Consider the following 12133-nt stretch of genomic DNA (forward strand, 5'->3'; position numbering starts at 1 on the left):
ATGCTCACTCCCACCTGCCTCTCTCCTCCTCCACCTTCATTTCTGTGAGGTTATGGAGGTGTTCAACCTTGTTGGAAGGGAGGCTGTTCTCCTAATTACAGCCCGCTGCTGGTAAATATCTGGTCCTCATCCTCATCCCAGTCGCACGCTTGGAGCGGAGGCCTGAGATTTCTCTGACACGTGCATCAGCGCTCACCGGCATTCTCAGAAAAAGCTTCCAACAGGAAGGTGGCTGATTTGAATCAGACTTTTGCTGTTTGCTTGGCAGAACAAAATAATTGGATAGTTACAACAAAATGTGCTTGTCACATTTTAGGGTACCAGCTAAACATTTTTAAATTAACTTACAGACCTGCAGAGGAAGACCGCATCACAGCACCTCCCACACACTTTGATTGACAAGCGACCTCTGTCTCGAGCAAGTCTCGAGCAACAACACCACAGCAGTGACGGCATCACAAGAAAAAATGTTGCCAACATTATAAATACAAAAAATGTCTCCAATTTAACACTCTGGTGCTCCAGCGAAAAGCAGAAACTAAGCATGAACAGCCCGCACGCACCCTCTCACTTGTAATATAGGAGCTGTGAGCATGCTCACACAGATTAAACAGCATTTCTCTTTCCAGTATATCATTAAACACTGACTCCCATAAGCACTTACGTCGCCATCAAGGCAGATTATAATGAGAGTCTAGCTTCATTGCTCCGTCTGTTGGCATGGCAACCATACTGCCTTTGACGAGGCAGATATTAGAGCGCATGTGTGTGTTTGTGGATATGTCTCTGCATCTCACAACACGACAGAAAGGGAGTGCCGAGGGGGACAACAAGAACAAATACAAGCAAAATGTATTTGTGAAAGAGAGTTACATGATGTCCCTCATTTGAGTCCATGGTTGTCTTACAATAAAAGAGAAGATGAGTGAACAGATTCAGTACAATGTTAGACCTGATAAAGCGATACGCACCTGCACCACCTCAGTAGTTACTTCCAGTTTGCTGAAGCGGTAGATGATAACGTTGGCTGACACCCCGGCCACACACAACATTCGGCTTTCAGGGCACCAGGCCATGATTTGAATGGCAAAGGGGTCTTCATCTGACACCTCGGTGCTGCCTTTGTCCTCCTTGGACCGGTTTCTGTCAAACACCTTGGCTGTTTTGAGCTTATAAAGCACCTGGAGCATTACTAGGGTAGAAAGGGAGAGAGGAGAAAAGTATCAGCTGCAATCCAAGGAAATCACACGTATCGAACCTGACTCTAAACAACATGAAATCAGTGCTGAACTTTAAGTAATTAATTGTTACTAGTCTTGAAGCATATACAAAGCTTAGCCCTTGAGAGAACTCACTTGCAGAGGCATCCCAGAACTTCACGGTTCCATCAGCATGCCTGGGAATTCAAGAGATGCAGGAAACAAAATGATGAGAAGTAGAGGAACAAGAGAGGGATGACTATCAATTTGTGACCTGGTGTCTTGACTCCGGACGTTGAGCTCTCGGCTGATCAAAATAAATCAGTTTGTAATCCGATAGGTAGTAAATAAAAACAAACCAAATATCAATGAACTTAGATAAGTTGGTCCCTGTTTAATTATTTGAAAACAACCATAGATCTCCTTATTAGAAGGATCTTACCAATAATAAGTCAAGGTTATTTAACCTGGAAGTATTTGGACATTTGAGTGGATTGGGAGGGAACTATTATCTGTGGCACTCTTAGAGAGAGAGAGAGAGAGAGAGAGAGAGAGAGAGAGAGAGAGAGAGAGAAGGAGACGAGTGAAAGCCTCCTACTGCCAAAGCTATACCTCAAAGTCAGTGTGTGTGTTCTGTTAAAAATGCCCCTTCTCCCCTTGATGACAGCTTAGAGTGGGATAATAAACATGAGTGCAGTGCACATGATTGGAATATATAAATCTATATTTTATAAATAAATATTCGAAGACAAGCTCCTTTGCTGTAGACACCTAACAGTGCAGGAGAGGGCCAAGTAAGTGAGTTGCAGCAAGACGATAATGCTAATGAAATCAGTATTGTCTTACCCAGTGATGATGATCTCTGGGTAGCTCTGTGTGCCTTGACCCCAGTTTCCACCACTAATAGGCCATTCCTGGATTGACAACAGACACAGTACATTAGAGAGGAGGAGAGACCACAGATAGACGTACAGCTATGGCAATAAAGAGTGTGTCAATATCAATACACAATGATTTTAGAAATAGATGACATAATAAAACTGCACCTGGGTGAGTGTGCATGGGAGAAAAGGCCGGGATCCTTTGTGTAACCCTCTCAGTGTGTCTCGCAATTATACATTATGCACATCAATGAGTGTGTGTCTCCGTCTGAAAGCGTGTGTGAGTGTCGGCGGGGGGTTTGGCTATGAACACGTTGACACATACAAAAGGTCATCAGGATGACTCATGGTGATCTTTATGTGAGAATGCCCTCCCGCAGCTCATCCAGGCCTTTGCTTAACAAAAAAAACAAAAAAAAGGGAAAAAAGCAGCAGCTAGGCAGCCAGTTTGGTTCAGTCCATGCTGACATTTACAACAGAAAGCTAGAACAAGGCGACAGGGAAAAGAACATAGGCATACATAATGGCTAAAAGAGCAGGGGGTCTGTCTTAGATAATAGGGAGAAGAGAATGAGGGGAGAGAGGAGGTGTACAAGAGAGAGGATGATTGTTAGGTAATATGGCACTTTATATATCGTGCGTTTAGCTTCACACAAACATTGAAAAATAACCTTTAGCACTACAAATACAAAAGCAAGTCATGCTGCATACAGTTTGTAGTATGTATTAATGTGTCCTTCATTCAGTAACCTTGTTGTTCTTGGAGTACGGTTAGAGGGCCTCGTGTTGAACATTTACATTTCTAATTTAGCTCTTTTACGACACAGCTATCCAGAATGACACAAAGGAAAATTCCAATCCCGGGATACTAATACTTCTTTATATTATATCTACTTTTATTATTATACACATCATTAAACTGTGATGGGAGGTGTGTTCAAAAAGTTTTTCTTTAGGAAGTAGTGATTTGTAGTAGTCTGCTTCTTTATAAGAACAAACAGTTCAATGGCTAACAGTAGTTAGCCATTTCTGTAGCGATAGAAACACGCTTTTTTTACAGAACTAATTTGCCATAAATATCTTTGGTAAATTGGTAATGTCACGAATTATAGGAATAGACTAAAAGCACACACCCACACTAGCTCAAAAACTGGCAAAAGGTTGATGGGAGTATCAAGTACTGGCTCAAATAAGCAATATTCTTCCGTTGATACATTTTCTATAATTAAAATGATTTATTTGCCAGTGAAACTAAGAGAGTATTTTAGTATGTGCATAATATTACAATAGATGATGCTTTTCTTTCAAAGAAATAGTACCTTTTTGCTGTAGCCCTGTCGTTTCTGCCGAGAGCCGACGGAGTAAAGTGCAGGTATGAGGTCCACAGGGCAGTCGGCAAAGTACTCGCAGCAGGTCACAGGAGACTCGTGGATAGTCAGAGGGTAGGGGTTCTCGAATATGGGGTAACTGTGAGCAAGAAGGCGCAGACAAAGTCACTTTTAATGAGGCGAGTCCGTCTGCCAAGTATCAGTGCATTAATCTCATTCAGTGCTGCATGCATGCTAAAGAACACGATTTATGAAAGTAAGTTATATAACATGGAGGTACAGTATATCACGTATATAATAAAGATAACGAGCACTAATAGGCCAACTTTGACCTTTCAGCCCACATATAAGAAACAACAGATGATGAAGAGGTATTTAATAATCAGACTCACCCATTTTGTGCAAGGTCGATCACCACTAAATCCTTTTCCAGAAGGACCACCACAGCGTAAGGTTCCTGAAAATCTGCGCAGAGCAACAGCGGGACAAGTCATTCATCACACCACATGTTCAACATGTTCCTTGAGAGAGAACTCCCCTGAGATCTGCAAACCACGGGGACTTCCTGTTATTATCATATCTGTCCCCTGAAGATGTGAGGCCAGGAACACTTCACGCTTCAAATTCATTTACTGTATGTCTGTGGGGGATATTGCTCTGGTTAAAAATAATCAGTCTGATTTGGGACTAGAATTTCCCATCCAAAAGTATCACACTGGATTCATCCACACACACACACACATATATATATATATATATATATATATATATATACACACACATGAGAACAGATCACCCTGCTGCAAAATAAGCTAACATATCTCTGATTCTAGTCATTTATGTCAAAAAACCTGAGAAAAGTAATAAATACTTATTAAAGGGGACAATGACGTAATGAATAAATAATCAAGCTCTAAAAGAAAAATTGTGAATGCAATATGAAGAAAATCCATGGTAATTAATAATTACTGAAAGGATGCATGGGAAGTCTTTCTTTCATAGGTTTACACTGATCACACCAGAGCTGCCCATTTTTGCCTCATATGGTTGGCCTCCAAATGCCTCAACTGGAGTAGCAGGGGTTAAATGCTTTGCTACAGGGGACCCTGACACACGTTTATGGTAAGAGAAAAAACTACCATTCTGACCATAAATTGCCCCCTGTCCTAAAGCTTAGTCTGAGTCCAGTGCTTTAAAAAGCTCAGGCCCAAACTCGGGCTACACAAACCATAGAGAGACCATTCAGATATGTAGCATAACCACGAGTGTTTAGAGAAGAATCTGTTGTGTAGCTGACAGTACACAGAGGTTGAAACACGTTGTCACTACACCTCACACTGTCCTCTCCACTTTGCTTCCCTGGTGCTGGTCTCCAAGGGATTCACATTCTCTTGTGACCTCTCATGTAACTTTAGATCACTGTACAGTATCTCTATGTCCGTCCGTCATTTGGGAGCTGAGAAGGACAACCGTGATTTTACTACCGATTCCCCAAAAGACGATTATAAAACAAGGCTATCGGCGAACAAAAAAACTAAATAAATGATAATTGTGCATCTCTTTCAAGTCTATTTGCCTTTCTAAGCACTGGGGAAAAAAACTCTCTCTAGAGGAGGGCTGTGAGATGTGGGTGAACGCTTCAGAAAAAATCAGATAGGCTATTTTCAATCTTAAAATCCGATCTAATTTACTGAGAATGACGCCCTGATGCTCTGTGTTTCTTTTTATGAGCTGTGCTTCACGTCTGAATCGTTGTCCGTGTCACAAGACTTTGTCTGTCTGTCATTTGCAGACGGATCTTTGAGGATTATCAAACCTCCTCTACACACCAACGCTGGTTTAAGCGTGCAGACATACAGATTGTCAGCCAGACATGTATTGTGTAATTCAAAGACGCAGTGATGTTCATTACCAAATAAAATCAGCGGTCGGTGACATCAGGTTGCCAGCGAGACGTCACCATTATTACATAACTCCTTAATCTTGCCTGGAGCTGTATATGTGCCAGATAACCCTGCTCTATAGTTTACATACATTTTGGATCCCATATCATTCAGCTCCACTTTGACTTATTTTAGCGGTTGACTCAACTATGCAGGAAATAAGATCATAATATAATTTAGATGGATATTGTGTACAAATAGATTTAATGAAAATGTAACATCGCATGCCAGATAATGAAACTGGAAAAGGATTCTTCCCCTTGGGGAAATTTCTTATTTCTTAGTGAAACACACTAACACAGAGGCAAGTAAATCCACATAATTAAAAATAAAAAAATAGAAATGAGTGTGTTTGCGACACAAATACACAAATATAAAAAGCACAGACATGCACACACAGCGTATGAACACGTCCACAACACAATAAAACACAAACGCACCGTTAGCGTATGGTGTCTCACAGAGTGTGAGGAAGTCCACTATTGGATAGTCCATCTCCAGCACGGCGGTGCTCTTCCCGTGCATTACAGTCAGACATGGACGCCGTCCTACCGTGTCGTAGGACAGACCTCCGGACAGGATCATGAAGGGCTCCCTGGAACACACACACACATGTATAAACAGTTCACTGGATTTATACAAATACAATTTACACTTCAGCCACAGAGAATACAGATTTTGATTGGTCTGCCGATGGCCATTAAAGTTGTGCATTGTACATTGTGGTCGTATACTGTAAATATGTTGTATGGATTATGTTAACAGCTAACTCTGACGGGTGAAATCACAACTTGACACAAATCGAATAACTTTTTACAAAAAAAAGACAATTTAAAAAGACTTTTTAACGATAGTAACTGGACAAAGTATTTGAGAAATACCCCTGATACATGATGCCATGACTCAAAGAGGGGTGGTGTCTTCTTCATTTTTTTTTTTATTGTCAAAAGATTGCAGATGTCTCTGTATACATTCTGGGTAGCTCCTAGTCTGAAGAACATGCAATGCGAGTGCATGTGTCACTCGCATTGCCTTGGCAACAGGCGGTAACCTCCTAACTTTGATGTGTCTTTTGCCTTTACTGTGTCGTATATTTAAGCATCATAATGTCCAAGCATGCACGTGTAAGAGAGGGAGAGAGAGAGAGAGACCATACCCAATTCTGGTGGTTTTGTACTCCACTTTGAGAATGGGTTTACAAGGCTCTGGCTTCTTCCCGTCCTTGGGCTGTTTTCCTAAAATAGAAAAAACAGAAGTTACTTTAGTTTGCCAGTTCATCTCTCTTCACCTCCTGTCATCTCATTTGTTTTCTTTTTTCAGAAGCTGTTTAGAGCTGCACTTAAATTGCAACTCTGAACAGTAGCCAACAAAATAACAAAGGGCTGCTACAAATGCAGGGAGAGGGAGTCAAAGAAGGTGTGACGATCATGGACGACTTACAGAATCCATCTATTTTGCATATCGATCACATGTGTGCCTCCCTATGCGTATCAGAGTGCACATATATCAGTGGCTGTATATATCTTCACTACTTCTAAAGAGCCAAAGTGAGCCCTAAGGCAGGTATGTATAATAAAGAACTGCTATGAATAACTACATCTAAATAACAGATATCTAAAAGACAATTAAAGGAGGACTTATAAGTCTGACTTAAATCTATCAAATTAATGTGCGTAATGCCCATTAAATAGCACTAATTATGTATGCAGCAGTGGGAGGAACAGCTAATTAAAAAGCCTGTGTGGTGAAAGCTTGGGAAACTGGTTCAAAGTTATTTCCTTTCATTTAGTTCCTCTTTCTGACTCTGACGCTCTGTCTCTCTGTCCATTTGTTGCACTCACACACTGTCTAGTTCTTCCAGTCCCTTCATCTGAGTGACTTGTCAGAGTGCTCTGTGGGATGAGTAGGTGTGTGGGGAGACGGAGGAGGATGGATTAAAATGCATCTTCAAAAGAGCAGACTTGCTTTTCTGCAGGAAATACACAGAGCACCGGCTCTAATGTGGGGATGTGCAGACACAAAGTAAAGCAAACAAAGGCAGGACATAATTGAACTGACAATAATCCTCTGATTGAAATAGGGAAAAGATGGGGGAGTAACATAGAGGCAGAATCTTTCGGCCGGTATCGAGTGACTTGACTAACAGAGGTGGCTGTAGACTCATTTATCATGCATTGTCAAACAGGAACGATGTGCTTCACAAGAGATGAAAAATACACAAAATGCTGGAAACACAGCAAAAAGGACAATTCTTAAAACAATTATAATAGCAGTAAATAAATGACAATTAATACTGTTGGTGAGGTTAAACACTTTCGGGTTAAAGAAAATTCGAAAAGATGAACCCCGGCTTGAGGTTTATTCAAACAATTTATCTGCATTTTTTTAGAATGTAATCGTGTTTCAGATTGTTTTGTTCTCCCCCAAAAGCAAAGAAATGGTGTGCAGCACAAGACAGATGTTTATTTGGGGGATTACAATTCGTTAAGAAGATCAAGTATGAGGTTAATAATTACCTAACCTTATATAATGAAGTGTTATGGTATAATTAATAAATAATGTTTTCTCTTCACAACCAAAAGTGTTGAAATGTGAGACCATCATGCATCTGGCCGTTAAAATCACTCCCTCGATAGTCTAGACTATTATTACACTCCACCTAGTATGTATTATATAGGGAGTACTAAATGAATGAGTGTGGAAGAGACTTTGGACACAGCCGTGTGTGTGTGTGTGTGTGTTTTTGTGTGCGTTTCCCCCGCCTTACCGTGTGGGGTGATTGTCTGTATGGGCTTGCCCTGGCCTCTGATGTTCCATATGGTCAGAGTTCCATCTGAGTGACTGCAAATGAACTGCTTGCCCTCGTGATGCCAGGCAACTGAGTGGATCGCCTAGGAAACAACATGCAAGAAGGATGGGGGGGGGGGGGGGGGGGGTCAGTGGTTCAGCAAGATGAAGCGTCATGTGCCACCTTCTCCCTTTAGCCATACGGTACACAGTACACTGTTCATGGGGGGGTCAAACGCCCTTGACTCTGGATTATAGACTCTTGAGCAGATGGTGGAGGTGAGATAAAAGAGAAGTGGAGATCATAACAAAACCATTTAGTCAGTAATGTGTTTTTAGAAAGGAAGGAAGTTAAAAAACAATCGCAAGTTTGATCTTAAAAATGAAAGTAATCGCAATTCTAATATCTACAGCATTTACTGGAAAACCTTTTGATTGGCCGTTTTAAAGCAAAACAAATGGAAAAATCTATACAGAGGCAAGCAAAAACATATAGAGAAGAATACGGAAAGACAGGAAAAGATTAGGGAAATGTTGCTCGCTCTTTTCTTCAGAGTGAAAGGGAAGAGCGAGCAACATTTCCCTAATTTTTTTTCCCCCCGTCATCGAAACCAGTCTCGATGTGGCTTTAATCCCGCTTCACAAGGATTTATCTACTGACAAGCAATCATTGAAAACACAAACGCATCATGCCTGAAGTATGTATACCAGTAAAGGGCTGCCATGCTTATTGATGCCCTTTTCATAGCTCATAATTTACCCCAGTGAACGTCTTTTTGAATTTACCCCAGTGACTTTGAGTAAATATGATGACGTGCAGCAAATCTGTGTGAAGCTCAACAACAGCTTCCAAAGCAGTTTTACGAGGCTTGTCACATGAACAGCTGCAGCATTAGTACTACGTTCCACCCCAAAGGCGGTGCTTTGTCAGGGGAAATACAATAATTGGACATATTCTCTGAAATAAGGGTTACAATTAGGTATAGCCTTTAAAATAAGTCTTGGTTATGCTTATGTGCACTCTTTAATATTCCTCTTACTTTTTATGTGTGAACTTAGCTTTGATTTCCCTCGTCTCATCTCCAGCACTCATCTGACATGAATGTTTACCGTCGTCTATGTCGAAGTGAGCACACACTCAGGTTCAGAAAATCTCTTCCAATTGAAGCGATTTGTTTAGGTCTGTATCAATTTCGCCTTTGGCGTGTTATTAATGGTGGGGCTCATTTAATGTGTTTTTCCAGAAGAAAAAGCTAAATGAGACGGTGTGGGGAACCGATGTTACAGTCCTGCTCATGTGACACCGGTTAATTGTATCCGTCCAAGAGTAAATTGGATCATATCTAAAGTTTTGAGAGGTAATGAACACTGTCAATTGCTTGCTGGTAAAGTATGTAATCCGCCACAGTCTTGCTTGGTCAGACCATGGACTCAAAAAGATGAAACCAATAAAGTGGAGAACTTCCTGAGGTGGGTGATTTTGGATGCACAGCCTTGAGGATTTTCTAAAGGTCTCATTATCCTGGTTCTCTCAAAAAGACTCCAGGTCACCGTGAGCTGGAGGATACAGAGACGTGACCTCATGCTGCCGAGACCACTCACATTATCTCATTACACAGTCAATGACTCATTCCCGCTCACTCCCACAAAGGAAACAAGTTATTTTTCAAAAGCATTCTTTAGTTCTGGAGTTTCCTAATTCCCTCTTCATGACGATTGTTTTCTTGGAAATATCTGGAGCCATAATGAGTAATGGCTCAGGTGTCTCATCAATGCTGATGGCGGATGTGAGTTCTGGTCGGCACGAGGCGAAGTGACGGGTGGGACGCAGTTTGACAAGGATTTCTTGCCAGAAGTGATTCACCGGTGTGAACATTGGCACATTGTGAATGATTGACAGGTCTTGTTCAAGGTTTATTGATTGATAGATTAGTTTCAGTTCCAGTTACCTGTAGGGGTATATTTTTCTTTATTTTGACTGCAACCCAGATACAGTATATAAAGCGCAGATATTCACTACATTGCTACAACTGAATCACTGTTGCATGAGAAAGATTCAGAGAAGCTTTGACAGAATACATTCTGGAAATCTATCCGGCATTGATTGCTGTAACAGTCAGGGAACATTGCACTGTTCTTAATTGGACAATTAGTAGGGTAATTAGAACACATGGTACTCATCATATCAAACAATGCCAATTAAAAATCATTCATGATTTATTACATTAGGTCAGTTTTCACAGTCTCTTGGCCAGTTCATCATTGAAAATGAGAATTGGTTCTTAATTGATTTTACCTGGTTAAATAAAAGGTCTAATAATAATAATAATAATAATAATAATAATAACACACCCACAGCAATGGTAATTCAGCTCAAGCAGGAGAACATTCAACCAAAAAAGAATTAATCTAAAAAAATTATTGTAAAAAAAGATTTGGGGCAAGCATGTCAACAGTAATTTCCACAGAGCAATCCCTTCTTGTTTTGAAACAAGAACATAAGCCCTAAAATAAACAAACCCCTTTAAGCTCCAATTAAGACGTTTTCTATATTAAGAAAAAATGATGCACCAACATCGGGTATGATTAAAGCAAGTGCTAGGTTGTTATACATTTATAAATCACAATAAAAACGTTGGAATTTTTGAAGTTTCTTTTCAAAAAAAGTGAGAGAAGTGGAAATGTTGACATGCTAGATGGCAATGCTGGTCTGACTTTTCATCTGATCAAATCTTTATATATGTCCAATACTTGGGTTTATGACACAGCACCATTGATGTGAACATGGTAAATATCATACGTGCTTCACACGGGCTTGTGAATATTGTCTTTGTGAGCATGTTAGCATGTTGTCGTTAGCATTCTGCTCAAGGCAGCGATATGGAGCTGTTCCACATACAGTAGTGCTAGCGGCCCACGGGGGAAAGAATAAATAGTAAAAGGCTCAAAGATTCAACCTCTTCATCCATCCAATCCATCTAATAATGGTTGAGATATTTCAATCTGGATCAAAGCATTAGACGAACTGAGTGACATTTCTCTCTCCTGTTATACCACAATAGCCCCTTCCCCACCTTTATCACATTAGGAAAACAAATGTCTTGCAAGAGCGGTGTGTGAGATTCATCTTTTTCTTACCAATGAGATAACATTAGCATAATGAAGAGTAACATCCTGACAGATAAAGCCCCACAGAGACTGACCATCATATAAAGAATGATATTCTCCGTCTAATGGACATTGTGCTAGACTTGCCAAATGAGCAATCAGCAGTGAAACATTACCCGTCTGAATCCTCAACAGATCTTAGGGGCGAATCGAATACTTCTTAATAAAGCCAGATTTATGTCACTAAGAGTATGCGAAAAAATTGGAGCATTTGCTTTTATTCGTCTCAGCCAACCAAGTGTGTGTGTGTGTGTGTGTGTGTGTGTGTGTGTGTGTGTGTGTGAGGAGGGGGATTTGGTGCATGCAGGCATATCAAATAGAGTCACTTGAGCTGTCCATCAAAGAGAATACCTCAGGAACTTCTTTCTCTCTCGCAATGCATTGTCCTACAAGGACAAACCTCACCCATTTGGAACTAGATTTTAAAAAGTGCCACTCATTTGTTTCCAACAACTTATTTTAAATCTGACTGAAGCTCCATCCAGCAGTCAAGGCTATTTACAATATGAACTTGGTGTTCAAATATGTTAACACAACATGTGGTGGGTTGCATTTGCGCACAAACTTTTTCTGGTTATGTTAGTCAGACCAGAAGTCACCAAACATTGAGCATGAGAGTTTCTGGGCTTTTGGGGAAACACTACTGGTTTCTCTCCATGATTTGACAGAGAGAAAAAGAGATGAAGTGAAAAGAGAGTGAGAACGAAATCACTAGAACAATGTGGCAAGCTACAAGTGAATGGTCAAAATGATGTAAAAAGAAAAAGAGAAATACTAAACCATTAGGAAGGTAAATATCTTCAACCTTACAGGTAAAAATGTAGCAA

At 40.5% G+C, this 12133-nt stretch overlaps 1 protein-coding gene across 2 annotated transcripts in view; it reads right to left on the reverse strand.

Moving 5' to 3' along the window:
• The window catches only part of stxbp5a (syntaxin binding protein 5a (tomosyn)), a 79105-nt gene that overhangs the window by 16476 nt on the left and 50496 nt on the right, over positions 1–12133 (reverse strand). For both annotated transcript variants that reach the window (XM_034528056.1, XM_034528057.1), the window contains exons 8-15: positions 8119–8242; positions 6508–6586; positions 5792–5946; positions 3801–3873; positions 3400–3547; positions 2046–2113; positions 1356–1396; positions 972–1192 (exon numbers count right to left, since the gene is read on the reverse strand). In XM_034528056.1, coding sequence (XP_034383947.1) covers positions 972–1192; positions 1356–1396; positions 2046–2113; positions 3400–3547; positions 3801–3873; positions 5792–5946; positions 6508–6586; positions 8119–8242 — 909 coding nt within the window. The remainder of the gene's footprint in view (positions 1–971; positions 1193–1355; positions 1397–2045; positions 2114–3399; positions 3548–3800; positions 3874–5791; positions 5947–6507; positions 6587–8118; positions 8243–12133) is intronic.

The sequence above is a fragment of the Cyclopterus lumpus genome, chromosome 24 (assembly GCF_009769545.1).
Source record: "Cyclopterus lumpus isolate fCycLum1 chromosome 24, fCycLum1.pri, whole genome shotgun sequence".
Lineage (NCBI taxonomy): Eukaryota > Metazoa > Chordata > Actinopteri > Perciformes > Cyclopteridae > Cyclopterus > Cyclopterus lumpus.